Raw genomic sequence first — 14,770 nt, forward strand, 5'->3', positions numbered from 1 at the left:
TTCTCGCACAACGATTTATATTCTTCAATTTTCTAATACACTGTATATTTATATAATAAAATTTCGACTTTAATATGTTTCGTCGGTTAATTTTCTCGTAAAATTATGTTATTTCGAGTTTGAAACTTTAGAAATTAATTGGTAAATATACCACGCTAATTTAAAATCAAAGGAACTGCAATTTGGCAAAATAAACTGACGTCTCATCTCAGTAATCACCATACATCGACTTAATTTTCACCAGCGGCGTAATTTATGATAAAATTCATAAATATATACAGTTTTAGGCGTGGGAAATATTCATCGAATTGATTTTTTTCACTATTTTTGACTTATAAAGAAGATATATTGAAATAAAAACTATACAATGACATATAGATATAAATAGGAGTTTAATCTTATGTTCAAATACTTTTTGGGACCTTTTCACTCATTAAAGTCCAACAGTAACAATGGTACATCAAGCTTTGGCGCCAGGAGGGGGTCACATAGTCGTGGTCAAGTCAAGAACTTATAATTTAATTTTGATAACAATAGATGCAAGTAAAAAGTAGGTATTTTATTAATGTACGTAAGTACTGTACTTGAAAAACTTAACACGTATTAACTTGTACATATACATGTACATATTGCCATCTTCTCTTGAAGACATGCAGAGAAGCACTACCAACAACTTTTAAGTTAAAACACACGCACTGGAATAATGAGAAACTGATTATTTACCATTTCTTGTAATTAATGAATTTGCAGCAACAATTTTAAGAATATTTATAAAGGTTCCCATTCCGATTGAGGTTAAGTCTAGCTAGATGTTACGTAGTCGATAAGCGCGCGCGGTAAAATTCAAATTTTTGATGCATTCATTAAATTAATTGAATATTGTAAGTATGTAGTTATATAAAATCTGTATGGTGACAAAATAATGTGAATAAAATCATTATGTTCAATTAATGGTCCACCTAAGTCCTGAAACCAACTCGAGGGGGGGGGGTCATGACCCTCCATTAACGTTAAAGAACTTTATAGAATTTGAATTTACGTGAGGCATTAGTTTTCATTTATGTCACATACATCATACATTTAAACACAAAACTACATTTCCAGCTGAGGTTCAGTTGAAACCGACCAAAATTAACAAAAAACCCCCAACGACAGAGGAAAACGGCGAAGAAGGTGTAAGAAAACACAAACTTTTAGGTAAGGGTACGACCATATTATAAAAAATTTCGCTGTCCGTTCTACAGAATGTTTTTTGTTTATCAAACATTTTTTTTATTATTACAAAGAAATATCACAATATAGTTTATTACAATTTTATAAATAATACATTATAGTCAGTTCTTAATAGATATATAGTCTACAAATTTTCATTTCCCCTTTTTAATAGTTGGTAAAAATATATAGGAACTTAAATTTAAGTATTTAATTCTCCCAGATATACGAAAACTTCTTTAACCTATTTGAAAAATAAGTTTTCTTGGGGTTTGCAAGGTAGGCCTCCACAGCGACAATTACCTTCTTATTCGACCCAAGTTTCTGCCCGGTGAGTGACTTTTTCAAGTTTGGAAACTGGAAAAAACAGTCGCACGTGGTTGTATCCGATGGACAATTGGGCCATTTGCTCTTAAAAGTCATATTTCAGCTCTGAGTTACCCAATGTAATTCGATGTACCTTGTGACTTTCAGAAAACGGTGACCATCATTTTTCCAGCTTTTAGAACAGGTTTAACCTTCTTTTGAGCACGTTTGCCAATGTTTCGATTATTTGGTTATCTTTGGTATGTATCATCAATTGTCTCAACTCGTCGGATTGCGCTCGAATAACGTTGAACTGAGCCTCTGAAGTAGTTTCACGACTGAGGTTGTTTTCCAGAGTGACAAAACGCAGCCCCCTTGCGCCCACAGCTTTCTAATACCCAAAATATCAACTCGGCCCTCTCCTTAATACAAGATCTTGGATTTTTGTCATGTTAACTTCCCTGGTAGCCGTTTTTAGGTCATTTAGACGTGCTGATAAGTTAAATCTCGTTAAAATGATTTTTGATGGAAAATAATCATCGTACACGGAATCCAAACGTTCTCTAGTGACACACTTGTGGCAAAATGTATTTCTCAGTACTTTGTGAATTTCAGAAAACGGTGACCATCACTTTTTCATCTGTTAAAACATTTTTAACCTTCATTTGAGCACTTTCGCCAAGTAAAGGCCAATGTTTCGAGTATTTGGTTATCTTTGGTTTGTATCAGTAGCTCTATGCTTCATCAATTGTCTCAACGCGTCGGATTGCGCTCGAATAACGTTGAACTGAGCCTCTGAAGTGGTCTTACGGTTGAGGTTATTGTTCAGAGTGAGAAAACGCAGCTTCCATCGCCCTACAGTTTTTTCGTGCTCAAAATGTTCATTTGGTTATCTTGGATTTGGTAGCCGTTTTCAGGTCATCTAAACGTGCTGATCAGAATAATTTTTGATGGAAAATAATCATCGTACACGGCATCCAAATGTTCTCTAGTGATAAGCTTGTGGCGTTAATCATCACATCATTGACTGTGATTTAGTAACAATTTATCTAATAAAAAATCCACGTTATTGCTTTTTAAATTTTTTCCTGGTATTGAATCTATTATTGGACCTCTATTGGAGAAGTCAAAATTCGATTTTCTTAGGTACAAACACCAAGTTAGGAATATTGAATCAATTGTGAACAAAAAAATATTGAAACTCGACTAAGAGTTAGATTCTTGTATCCTTATTCGGAAGCCTTCATATATTTGTATTATTTCAGATCTTGAGGAACTAGCTGTGTCTCTCGCTTTTATGTATAACTTCATAAATGTTACCCCATTGAAACTTTCAAATTACAATAAGTCTCTCAGAATTGTTTCATCGCCTTTTTCTTATCATTATAGTCCCAGAGCTGGCTACAAAAAACAGTGTCGATAAGGTGCGCGCTCTTTTCATTTGTAAATTGGCGGCCCCAACTTAGTACATCACCAAACGCCACTTCTTAAGCCCAGCCGGTTTTCCCGAACGAAAAAATTGGCTGAAAAACCATAAAACGTGCGCGCGTTAAACCTTTTGTAACGCGCGGTTTAAATAAGAGCGGTGTAATAGTGCAAGAAGTTTTGCAGGCCGGAAAACCCTCGGAAGAACTAGAGGTAGAAGCAAAAATTCCTTTGCGCAAATATCCTAAGCCGTCATTACGAACCGCCCTAAAAATTTTTACCCGAACAGGCCAAAGTTTTCGACAAGGGGCGGCACTTTCGATCACTTCTTCGAGGGTTTTCCGGCCAATTTTTTCATTCGGGAATATCGGCTGGAATTTTCATATCCTGTGCTGACCTTAAGAAGTGGCGTTTGGTGATGTACTTAATTGGGGCTGCCAGTTTACGAGCTGCAATGGCGCGCACCTTATCGAGCCTATTTTTTGTTGCCAGCTCCCCTTCTATTACTTAATGCCTTTAAGAGTTTCGTACAATGTACTAAATTTTGTATTTTTGAAATATTGTGGACTATCACTGGGTGATGATATAAAGATAAATTGCCTTCAATCGTCATATTTTGGGTTCCTCTATACTACTCTGGGTTCTTATGGAAGACATCTTGTATATTTTCGATTATTATCATCTTACTTTCATCTTAATTGAAATGTTTTGTAAATAGTTGAATCATTGTTTGAATAAGCGCTCATCGTTCACTTCAAATATTTCAAATAAGTCCTAGAAGGTACGTTTCTATTTTATTCATTTAAAAAAACCATCTATTGTGCTTTTTTATCACACCTCGTATGTCTAATAGGATCTGACTCACCCTCTATTATTGTTTAAATTAAAATGAATGAAATTTTCATCTAGTGTATTACAATTTTATCTGAAATTAATTCTAAGAGATGTATTATTATGTAAATAACAAATTTTAGCATTTAGAATTTTAATTTTCTTAATTTTGTTTAGCTGGTGTTCAATTAAAAAAAGTGAAAAAAAATGAACCGAAAGAGCCGCAAGAAAATGGCGCTAAAGAAAGTTTTTTCCAAAAACCCGCTCTTAAACCGGTACCACAAAGAGAAAAATCGCCACCCAAAAAGGATTACAAATTACATAATCTACCAACTTTACAAAAAGCTTCGGAAAGGGTATTGAAAAGTCCACCGAGAAAGCCTTCTTTGGCCAGGAGTGACACGTTAACTTCGGACGAAGAAGGAGAAGCCGAAATTGATAAAGTAAATAAAATATTTGTTATTATTTTTGAATCGTTATTCTGTTTTTCTGATGAACGTTTCTTTTTAGAAACAACTAGTGCGTTTGATTTATTTCGATTATTTTACTGCCCTATTTAAATTTACACTTTCCTTGACCCTTGCCAATGAATCACGATTAATTTGTTTTCAATCTTGCCGCCATTAACCAATCAATCACCTCTTGTATAATTTCGTGTGCCAAAGTGGCTAAATTTAAATCGACTCTCTACATTCAAAATCGGGCTCTTATAGTACGAACGTACAAAGTTTGATTGCCTTTTAGTAAAAAGTGTTATACAGAAAAATAATTGTTTTTCATATAAATGTATTAGGAGGTTCCTAAAAAACGAAACGCTCTGGTTCGAGAGGCGTCTATGAGAAAACTTTCACAATCGAATATCCCAGCACCGCCTCCGTTACAACCAGGTATGCCACCGCCTCCGCCTATGATGCCGGGTGAGATACCCAAGAAGCCGTTAACGGAGAAGCAAAAATCTAAATTAAATAAATTGAGGTAAGTAAATGTATAAATACAAAAAGATACATTTTTCTTGCTTTATTTTTATAGATCCCGTGCTAAAAATAGACCGGATTGGAACAATCTTTTACAAGAAATTGAGTCGAAGAAAACTCTAAAACACGTGGTATGTAATGACAGATCCAATCCATTATTACCTGAAGCGAAAAGAGCCGACGAACATTTGATATATAAAAGTGAAGAACCCAATGTCCATAATGAATTACTCAAACAGGTAAATTATCAAGTTATTTTCATTTCATTCGTCTAAATGAAAATTATTTCGCATTAGATCGAGAAAGGAATATGTCTCAAAAAAGTTAAGACGAATGACAGAAGTAAACCATGTCTTGATGGCCTGAGAAAATTCAGAAGGCAGATGACTATTGAGGAACAAATTCAAAAATCCATGTCGATGGCTAGTATACATCCAGTAAGTATAATATCCCGTAATTAATAATTAATGTTTGTTTAAATCATTTTTTTAGGATGAAATAGCAACAGATGAAATAGACGAAATGGATGACATTGACAAAGTTAGAGATGATCTTCAGAGCACAAAACAAATGCTGGCGTTGGAATTGAGAAATAAAGAAGCACAGGAAAGGGAAAATAAGAGGTTGTTGGCTAGAATTATGAATTTACAAGCTGAATTAGAAAAGGAGATTAGTAAAAATGCAACTAGTGGCAATACAGCTTCAAGCGGCGCTGCGGATGAAAAGGTATTTAGACAAATTTTCCTCATTTCCTATTGTATTTGATGATATCCAATACCAATATGAAGAAGTCTAGGAAGTTAGAATGCCATTATTAAGAAACTCGGATCCCAAGGAAGTTTTAAAGTATTTAAGAAGAGTGCATGTATTGAAAAGTGTGTAGGAAGTGTCTGTAAAACGAAAGTCTTATTCTAAGAAAGAATTTTTCCATGTGACCTGAATTCAATTTTAAAGAAAATGTAGGATGAGATTTTACTCAAAAGAAAAAAATGTCTAGGATGATAAAAAAGTATCTAGGATGACGATTTGAATGAAAAATGGTCTACAAAAGTCTTTAAGATGAGAATTTTCACAATAAAGTGTCCAGAAGGAGAATTTTGATAGAAAAAAGTCTAGGAGGAAACCAAATCAACTACGATGAGGATTTATATAAAAAAATGTATAGACAGAAAAATTACATAAGAAACTGTCTAAAATCGGTTTAAAAAAGTGTCTTAAGTGAGGATTTACATAAAAAAGTGTCTAATAAGAGGATTTTCATGAAAAAGTGTCTATGGTAAGAAGGTGAATCAATTAAGTACCTAGGATGAAAATTAACTTGAATAAATGTATCACTAGTATATAACAAAGTGTTTAGGGAGAGATATTTCATGACAAAACTGCAAAAAAGAGGTTAAACAAATGTCTCCTATAATTATATTCACAAAAAAGTGTCTAGGAAGAGAATGCGACCAAGAAATTGTTTAGAATGGAAATCAACATCAATGAAAGTGTCTTGGATGAGGATTAATATGAAAAAAGTGTAAAGAAAGAGAAACTTCATGTAAAAACTGTCTAGAATGAGGTTTAGTAAATGCTTCGTATGATTATGTTCAAAAAAAGTGTCTAGGAAGAGAATGCGATCAAGAAATTGTTTAGAATGGAAATTAACATCAATGAAAGTGTCTTGAATGAGGATTAATATGAAAAAAGTGTAAAGAAAGAGAAACTTCATGTAAAAACTGTTTAGAATGAGGTTTAGTAAATGCTTCGTATGATTATCTTCAAAAAAAGTGTCTAGGAAGAGAATGCGATCAAGAAATTGTTTAGAATGGAAATTAACATCAATGAAAGTGTCTTGAATGAGGATTAATATGAAAAAAGTGTAAAGAAAGAGAAACTTCATGTAAAAACTGTTTAGAATGAGGTTTAGTAAATGCTTCGTATGATTATCTTCAAAAAAAGTGTCTAGGAAGAGAATGCGATCAAGAAATTGTTTAGAATGGAAATTAACATCAATGAAAGTGTCTTGAATGAGGATTAATATGAAAAAAGTGTAAAGAAAGAGAAACTTCATGTAAAAACTGTTTAGAATGAGGTTTAGTAAATGCTTCGTATGATTATCTTCAAAAAAAGTGTCTAGGAAGAGAATGCGATCAAGAAATTGTTTAGAATGGAAATTAACATCAATGAAAGTGTCTTGGATGAGGATTAATATGAAAAAAGTGTAAAGAAAGAGAAACTTCATGTAAAAACTGTTTAGAATGAGGTTTAGTAAATGCTTCGTATGATTATCTTCAAAAAAAGTGTCTAGGAAGAGAATGCGATCAAGAAATTGTTTAGAATGGAAATTAACATCAATGAAAGTGTCTTGGATGAGGATTAATATGAAAAAAGTGTGAAGAAAGAGAAACTTCATGTAAAAACTGTCTAGAATGAGGTTTAGTAAATGCTTCGTATGATTATCTTCAAAAAAAGTGTCTAGGAAGAGAATGCGATCAAGAAATTGTTTAGAATGGAAATTAACATCAATGAAAGTGTCTTGGATGAGGATTAATATGAAAAAAGTGTGAAGAAAGAGAAACTTCATGTAAAAACTGTCTAGAATGAGGTTTAGTAAATGCTTCGTATGATTATCTTCAAAAAAAGTGTCTAGGAAGAGAATGCGATCAAGAAATTGTTTAGAATGGAAATTAACATCAATGAAAGTGTCTAGGATAATGATTAATATGAAAAAAGTGTGAAGGAAGAGGAATTTCATGAAAAAATTGTCTTGAATGAGGTTAAACGAATGCCTCGTAAGATTGTTTTCAAAAAAAAGTGTCTAGGAAGAGAATGTGACCTATAAATTGTTTAGAATAGAAATTAACATCAATGAACGTGTCTAGGATGAGGATTAATATGAAAAAATGTCTAGAAGAATTTACCAAAAAAATTTTTTTTAAAATTATACAGTAAAAGATTTGAATATACTTCAAAGAGTGTTAAGATTGAGCATATACACAAAAAATGTCTAGATGAAGATTTACATCGAATAAGGATTTAGATTTAGGATATAAATAAAAAAAGTATCTGGTACTAAAATTTGATGTAAAAAAGTGTTTAGGATTGTAGAGTTATAATCTAAGAATCCGTTAATAAAAAAGGATTAAGATTCACAACAGAAATGTTTAAGATAAGAAGACGTGTATAAAAAAGTGTCTGGAAATAGTGAGATATATTTTGCGTGTTGCTAATTGACATTTTGGATATTTTTAGGTGATACAAGGTTTAAAAAAAGAAGTAGAAGAAGCGAGAAAAACTTCACAAGATTTGGAAGCTAAATATACGCAAACAGCTGAAGAGCTAGATACAACGAAAGCTAAAATGGAAGAATTGAAACGACAGAATCAAATGTTAGAAAGAAAATTACAAGACGCCATGATGGGTGAGTTAAATAATTTTTATCATTGATAGCTTTCTAAAACGACCTAAACAAATAAAGTGAAATTTAGAGTTCTATGTTATAAATAATTTAATTGATGGCTGCTACATATTTTTGAGATAAACAAACTGTTTTATTTTGATATATATATATATATTCATGATTAATATAATTACGCAAATTGTCTATATCAAGTCATCAAAAGATATGTAAAATCAAGACAAATCATCAAGAAAAACGTATTTTGAGAAGCTCTCAAATTAGAACTACAAAAAATTTGTGTTTTGAATCTAAATTTTCGATAAAACAATTAATAATATTATTGATAATTAGGAGATAAGAATAGCTGTACGACTGTAGGATTTTGGTTTGAGTCTGACGATGATTATTGGAATTTAGGCGAGTAGCATGTACATATTTTTTAATTGTTCTAAAATAGATTTATTTTGTATCTGTTCATTGCCATCACCAACTTGTTTATCAATTTTTTCAATAATAATTATATGAAAATAATGAGAAAAACCACTATAAAATACTTGTATTATAAAGTGCTTTTTAATTTGATATGATATGATACCTTTGCAATATTAAAATTTTATTATTATAATTTTTGAGGTTAGAGTCCGAGGTGAGAAATATAAGCCATACTAAAAAATGTATACGGAGTGCTAAGAGAATTTATTAACACAACAAGAAAAAATCGAGAGTCCAAACATCATTTTTAGGTTATTTTTCTAAAGAAAATATATTTATACTGATGATGATTTTATATTTATGGAACAGGGTAAAAGCCTTTAAAAACAATAAACAGTTAAAAAAAATGAAAAGAAATATAGTTTACGGGCGATATAAAATCGGGAAGGGGAAAAGGGGTGAGTTTTTAAGGGTAAAAACTAGTTTATCTCGATTTACAGCAAAACTACAAGTCTTATGGAAAGAAGTCACATAGCAAAGTTGTAGGTAATAAGAACTACAATTTTTGTATCCACACTTTTTTCACATAACCTCAAAATTCATGAGGAAAATTCAAAAAAACAATTTTTTTGTTTGTAATTTTTACCTTTAACCGGAAGCATTTTTTTAACGAGATGTCCTCTATACACTGCGTGTGCTTTTTCGATATTATGGTAAAATACACATTTCAAATCAAATAAATTGCAGTTTATACAGGTCTTAAAAAAGCAACTTGTCACAAAATCTCCTTAAAAAAATGCTTCTGGTAAAAGGTAAAAATTACAAATGAAATAGTTATTTTCCTAACAAGTGCGGAAAGTGATACTTTCCCGCACGCGACTGAAGTTGTCCCGAACGACGCGGAGCGGAGTTCGGGCAAGCGGTCAAGTGCTGGAAAGACACTTTACGCATGAGTTAGGAACATTATTTTTTCTACGACCGTATATACAACGACCCATTTTTCAAAAATTATTTTATTCCAGCAAACATAATAATATACAAAACTTTAACTAAAAACTACTAAGTATTATAAATCTTAATATTGAAAACACAATTTGTTGCATTCTGTAGACTAGTAGGAATTGCCGGTCCAATGGAGTTATTTGGTTTAATGTGGTTTAATTTAGAAGAAGATTGTACTTATTCGGTCACTTCTCAGACGTTTTGAACAACTGTGACGTTTTAGTAACAATTACACGCCTGGGTTGTCATAGCAACTGCTATCAAACCCGGGTGGTTTGATAGCAGTTGCTATGATACTCCTTTGAAGAATGTACAAGGTTATATAAAAAATATCTTCATTATTTTATATTTTCAAAAAATTAAAAATGCTACAAAAATTTTATTAAATGATTAAATTTTAATTGATGGACTATTTCGTGAATATTTATTTACCTGTAGTAACAATAGTTATAACCACCGAAGTAAAAAACTATCTAATAAGGTCAAAATATGCATAATTTTACTTTCCCGCACTAGTGCGGGAAAGTGACACTTTCAAAGCGAAAAGGGAAAGTGCGTTAAGTGGGTTAAAACGCACGGTGGTAGAAAAAAATTGTTTTTTCAATTTTTCACATGAATTTTGAGGTTATGTAAAATAAGTTAAACAGCAAAATTGTAGGTAATAAGAAAATCTACAACTTTTCTATTCACACTTTTTTTACATGACCTCAAAATTCATGTGGAAAATTGAAAAAAGTTTTTTGTTTATAATTTTCACCTCTAACCGGAAACTTTTTTTTTAACGAGATTTTGTGACAAGTTGCTTTTTTATGTCCTATATACACTGTGAGTGCCTTTCCGATATTATGTCAAAATACATATTTCAAATCAAATAAATTGCAGTTTATACAGGTCTTAAGAAAGCAACTTGCCTCAAAATCTCGTTAAAAATAGTGCTTCCAGTTAAAGATAAAAATGAGGTTATGTGGAAAAAGTTTGAATACAAAAGTTGTAGATATTCTTATTACCTACAACTTTGCTATTTGACTTATTTTACATAACCTCAAAATTCATGTGAAAAATTCGAAAAACCAAGTTTTTTGTTTATAATTTTCGCCTTTAATCGAAAGCACTTTTTTTAACGAGATTTTGTGACAAGCTGCTTTTTATGTCCTGTATACACTGCAATTTATTTGATTTGAAATATTTATTTTGACATAATATCGAAAAATCACTCACAGTGTATACAGGACTTAAAAAAAGTAACTTGTCACAAAATCTCGTTAAAAAAATGCTTCACATGAATTTTGAGGTTATGTAAAAAAAGTGTAAATACAAAAGTTGTAGATCTTCTAATTACCTACAACTTTGCTATTTGACTTTTTTCCATAAGACTTGTAGTTTTGCCGGAAATCGAGATAAACTATTAAAAACCTTAAAAACTTTTCCCCCTTTTCTCTTCGTGACTTTAGATCGCCCGTAAATTATTTTTCCATTTATTTTTATCATATTATCCTCCTTTTCCAATGGGTTTCTTCCTACTATCATTTTTTTTGGTTTAAAAAATTATCGACCCTTGTTCGGAAAGCTTTATAGCTTTTACCCGCGGTTTCGCTCGCATTGAAGCCATTAAATAAGTATCAATAGAAGAAATTTATCAATATGATTGAAAGCGAGAGTTAAAATTTCTTATTTCGATTAAAAATCACTCTTACTCATCTGTAAAACTTAACAATAAAGTTTTTAAAAGCTCTTCAGGTTCACCAAATAATGGAAGTAACCACTGGAACAAGCACATTTCAACATTTTCATCTTTGAAAGCATCGCAATAGAGTTATTTATTGAGGCAATAACAATCAAAGAATGATTATGATATTAGATTTAAAGATCATTAAATACCATTAAATACCGATTTATCTTTCGACGACGCGATATCTGCATTTTGAATTCTTCTCTCGTGCGATTGTTCTGGCGTTTCTATCGCTCTTCTAGCTGCCTGCAGCGTAGCTCGTCTTTCTGAACGAACTCGTGTCTGAAGAGGAGTTTCAGCTGCTCTCAAAGCACTTTGTCGCTCTGCTTGCTGTCTGTCCGAAGATTCTTTATCCTAACCTCAAAAATTCCAAACAGCTGTCAATTGGATTGGATATTGACGTGACCGTTGGTTGGTCAGTACTCAGGGTTGGAATTTAATTACTGGAATGTTAGATGTCCTTGAGGAAGCCATATTTTGGGATATTTGACATAAAAATTGTTTTATATCTCGTAAAAAATAATTTTTTTTAATAAAAAGTATAAAGTATAATAACAGTATAAAGGCGTAAGAAACAAACGAGAAAACTTCGTCGGCTACTTTTATACTCGCAAAATGATAATCGAATCTATTTAGTTGATTTATGAACTTCTTAAACATTGTAAATTTATGTATAATAACTACTATAAACGCTCATTAAATATTATCTAATACAATTCTAATGTTATATCTCGAAATAAATAAAAGTTAATTACTGGATCTTCTCTATTATATTGGAGAAAGAAAACAAAATGATTTTTCTCATTATTGATATTACGTGGTAATAATCACGCAAGTATTCAAATCTGTCAACGTCTCTAACGACCATTTATAATTTTATGTTTTTTTTACACAATTATTCATACGTCATTAATAATTGTTTTCTTTACAATGTTGTGTACGAAAACAAATTAACTTGAGAATATTGAACCGTCCCACCACAGTTATATATATTGTTTTTGTAATAACTTTTTGTTTATTTGTGATTTTAGACCATAAAGGATTTCAAATATATAAAATTAATTGCATGCTACATTTATGAAAAAATAAATGTACGAGTATTTGGTTATTGATGCGTTGAATAAGGGCTGTCCACTATAAGTTCCTCCCCTCAAAAATAACGATTATTTATCCCCCAATATGAATTACTCATATTTTATGAAGTTAAAGATATTTCTAAATCGACTATCTAACGATCTATACGAAATTATTTATTAAAATTTGCTATCATTAGAGAAAACAATGGATTAGTTTTACTTAGTGGTGTTTGTTTGGTAATTATCAAATTTTTTGGATCTCAATTCAAAAGCCATTGTATTGGATACATCATTTCAACATAATGCGAAGCCACATTAAACTCCGATGTTTGAGAAGAAAAAAATTGATGTCATCCACATCTACAGCTTCCACTGAGATCAAATGATTTAAATCCCTTAAGGCATGCTTGGAATCAGTACAAAAAATACATTGAAAACCACTATCCACGATTAGAAAACAATTTAGAGATTGTCTGTCACTACTTTGGACAGAAAATATAAAAAATTTATTGGCAACTTGGTTTATAGCACGCCAAGATGATGTTCTGTGCAAATGAGAGTCACAGAGATGATAAACTTTTGTTTCAATATTCTTTTTTATTAAATTCCTTTATAAATTTTTTTCTTCATCATTCTATATTATAATTCTTCCAATATCAATTGCAGATACCGTAGGCGTTGATATTGAATTATAAAACGCAAATAGACGAATAAAATGTAACTGACTGCAAGGGGGTTTGGTTTAAACAGGGTACCAGTCGTGAACTGAGCCCTTCTGTGCCGTTTTTTTCTGGGAAACGAAATGTTAAAGCAAAAACTATGAAGAAAAATAAATTCTTTGCAAATAAAATAAAAGGAAAAAAACATTCCAATTCCAAAGTATCGTTATAAATAATAATGGTAGCCAGAATCGTTTGTACTGGAATCATCATTTGATTGAATTATCAAGGGTTGTAAAGAGGGTGATATCACATACTCTTTTTTTTTGACAACATGTTTAATACAGTTTTTCCAAAGCTCTTGGTGATTTGCTGCTAAAACTTTCTTTACGAGATCTAAAACCTCTTTATTCAGTTCTGGAGATTACATTTTCGTAATTCTGATGGTACGTTTGCCCAAATTAACTCTATAGGGTTTAAAATTCAAATGGTAAGAAAAGAATGACTCTGTTCTTTGCACAGCTCGTCAATATAATAAATTGCCGCTAACTTTAGACCTTTAAGCAATTCTTTGTTCGTTGGGCCTTTTTCACGATCGCTGAGAGAAATAGGAATATTTTTTTCAGTCATAAATGCTACAATTTGAGCTTTGTTACTTTATCAATGAGTTTAAATTGGTTTGGAATAGAAAAAAAAACGCGTACGACAGGATAATTGATGTTTTACTATTTCCACAGTCCTGCAAATCTCATTTCAGTTCATATCTAGTCCTGGTATCGTCCTTAACTATTCAGGAATATTTACCAATACCAAATTAGTTTTTGATAATTTTTTTAAAAAATTGACGTTTCGACTTTCCTTTAAGCCTTTATCAAAACATAAACATCTCAAAAGGTCTAATAAATAAGAAATTGAAGAAAAATATCAATTAATTTAGTCCATACGTATTGCAAATACTTAAAGCGATTCCTAGACTGCAATTCCGTAATATTTATTGCGTCAGTTTTATTTAAAAAAATATTTTTTTTCTTATAAACCGTAATTGAGTTTACTTGACTCTCCTGTATATTAAAATTGTGGAACCGTTGGTAATATTCAGTATGAATATGTTTACATTACCACTACATCAATACTCAAAATTTATTTGACTCGCATTTTTCTGAAGACGACAACTTGATATAGAAATGTGCATCCCATAATGTAACTATAGTGGCAATGTGGCAACAATGTGTGGCAACAATCTATTCTTTTTGAATAGTATTTTAGTAAAAAGGACTTTAAAATTATTTCTCAGCCCACATTGATTCGATTTCCAGCTGCAATCTTCTTTTATTTCTATTTTATCATTATATAAAAACTGTGGCCTCGTATTGGACAGCCCTGTATAATATAATTCCAATTTTCTCATACCCAAACAACGAAAATCTTTTTGATATTCCAGGTAAAGGTATTTCGCCATCTGATCGTAAGCAAAGTGCTACCGGAGAAGGAAGCGACGATGAATTCGAAGACGAAGAACCGGAAGAAGAAAGCGACGGAGAAGACACAGAAGAAAAGAGAGAAAAGAGATTGGCTAAAGAAGTGAAGGTGTTGAGAAAAAAATTACAGAGTTTGAAGACTAAAGAAGACAACGCCAAAAAAGAACGAATAGCTCTGAGAGAGATAATAAAGAAACACCACGCGGAAATGAAGGAAGAAAAGAAGAAATATAAACAATTGAAAAAAGAAGTGAGTTATTA

The 14,770-nt window shown here is 31.5% G+C and overlaps 1 protein-coding gene across 4 annotated transcripts in view; it reads left to right on the top strand.

Moving 5' to 3' along the window:
* The window catches only part of LOC130452540 (DNA ligase 1-like), a 28,780-nt gene that overhangs the window by 9,455 nt on the left and 4,555 nt on the right, over positions 1–14,770 (top strand). The window contains exons 3-11 of one of the 4 annotated variants that reach the window (XM_056791878.1): positions 1,105–1,197; positions 3,952–4,217; positions 4,568–4,749; positions 4,804–4,987; positions 5,045–5,185; positions 5,241–5,474; positions 7,986–8,154; positions 8,485–8,550; positions 14,473–14,759. In XM_056791878.1, coding sequence (XP_056647856.1) covers positions 1,105–1,197; positions 3,952–4,217; positions 4,568–4,749; positions 4,804–4,987; positions 5,045–5,185; positions 5,241–5,474; positions 7,986–8,154; positions 8,485–8,550; positions 14,473–14,759 — 1,622 coding nt within the window. The remainder of the gene's footprint in view (positions 1–1,104; positions 1,198–3,951; positions 4,218–4,567; positions 4,750–4,803; positions 4,988–5,044; positions 5,186–5,240; positions 5,475–7,985; positions 8,155–8,484; positions 8,551–14,472; positions 14,760–14,770) is intronic. The other 3 variants (XM_056791895.1, XM_056791886.1, XM_056791905.1) reach the window with 3 other exon arrangements.

Source organism: Diorhabda sublineata, chromosome 1, assembly GCF_026230105.1.
Source record: "Diorhabda sublineata isolate icDioSubl1.1 chromosome 1, icDioSubl1.1, whole genome shotgun sequence".
NCBI lineage: Eukaryota > Metazoa > Arthropoda > Insecta > Coleoptera > Chrysomelidae > Diorhabda > Diorhabda sublineata.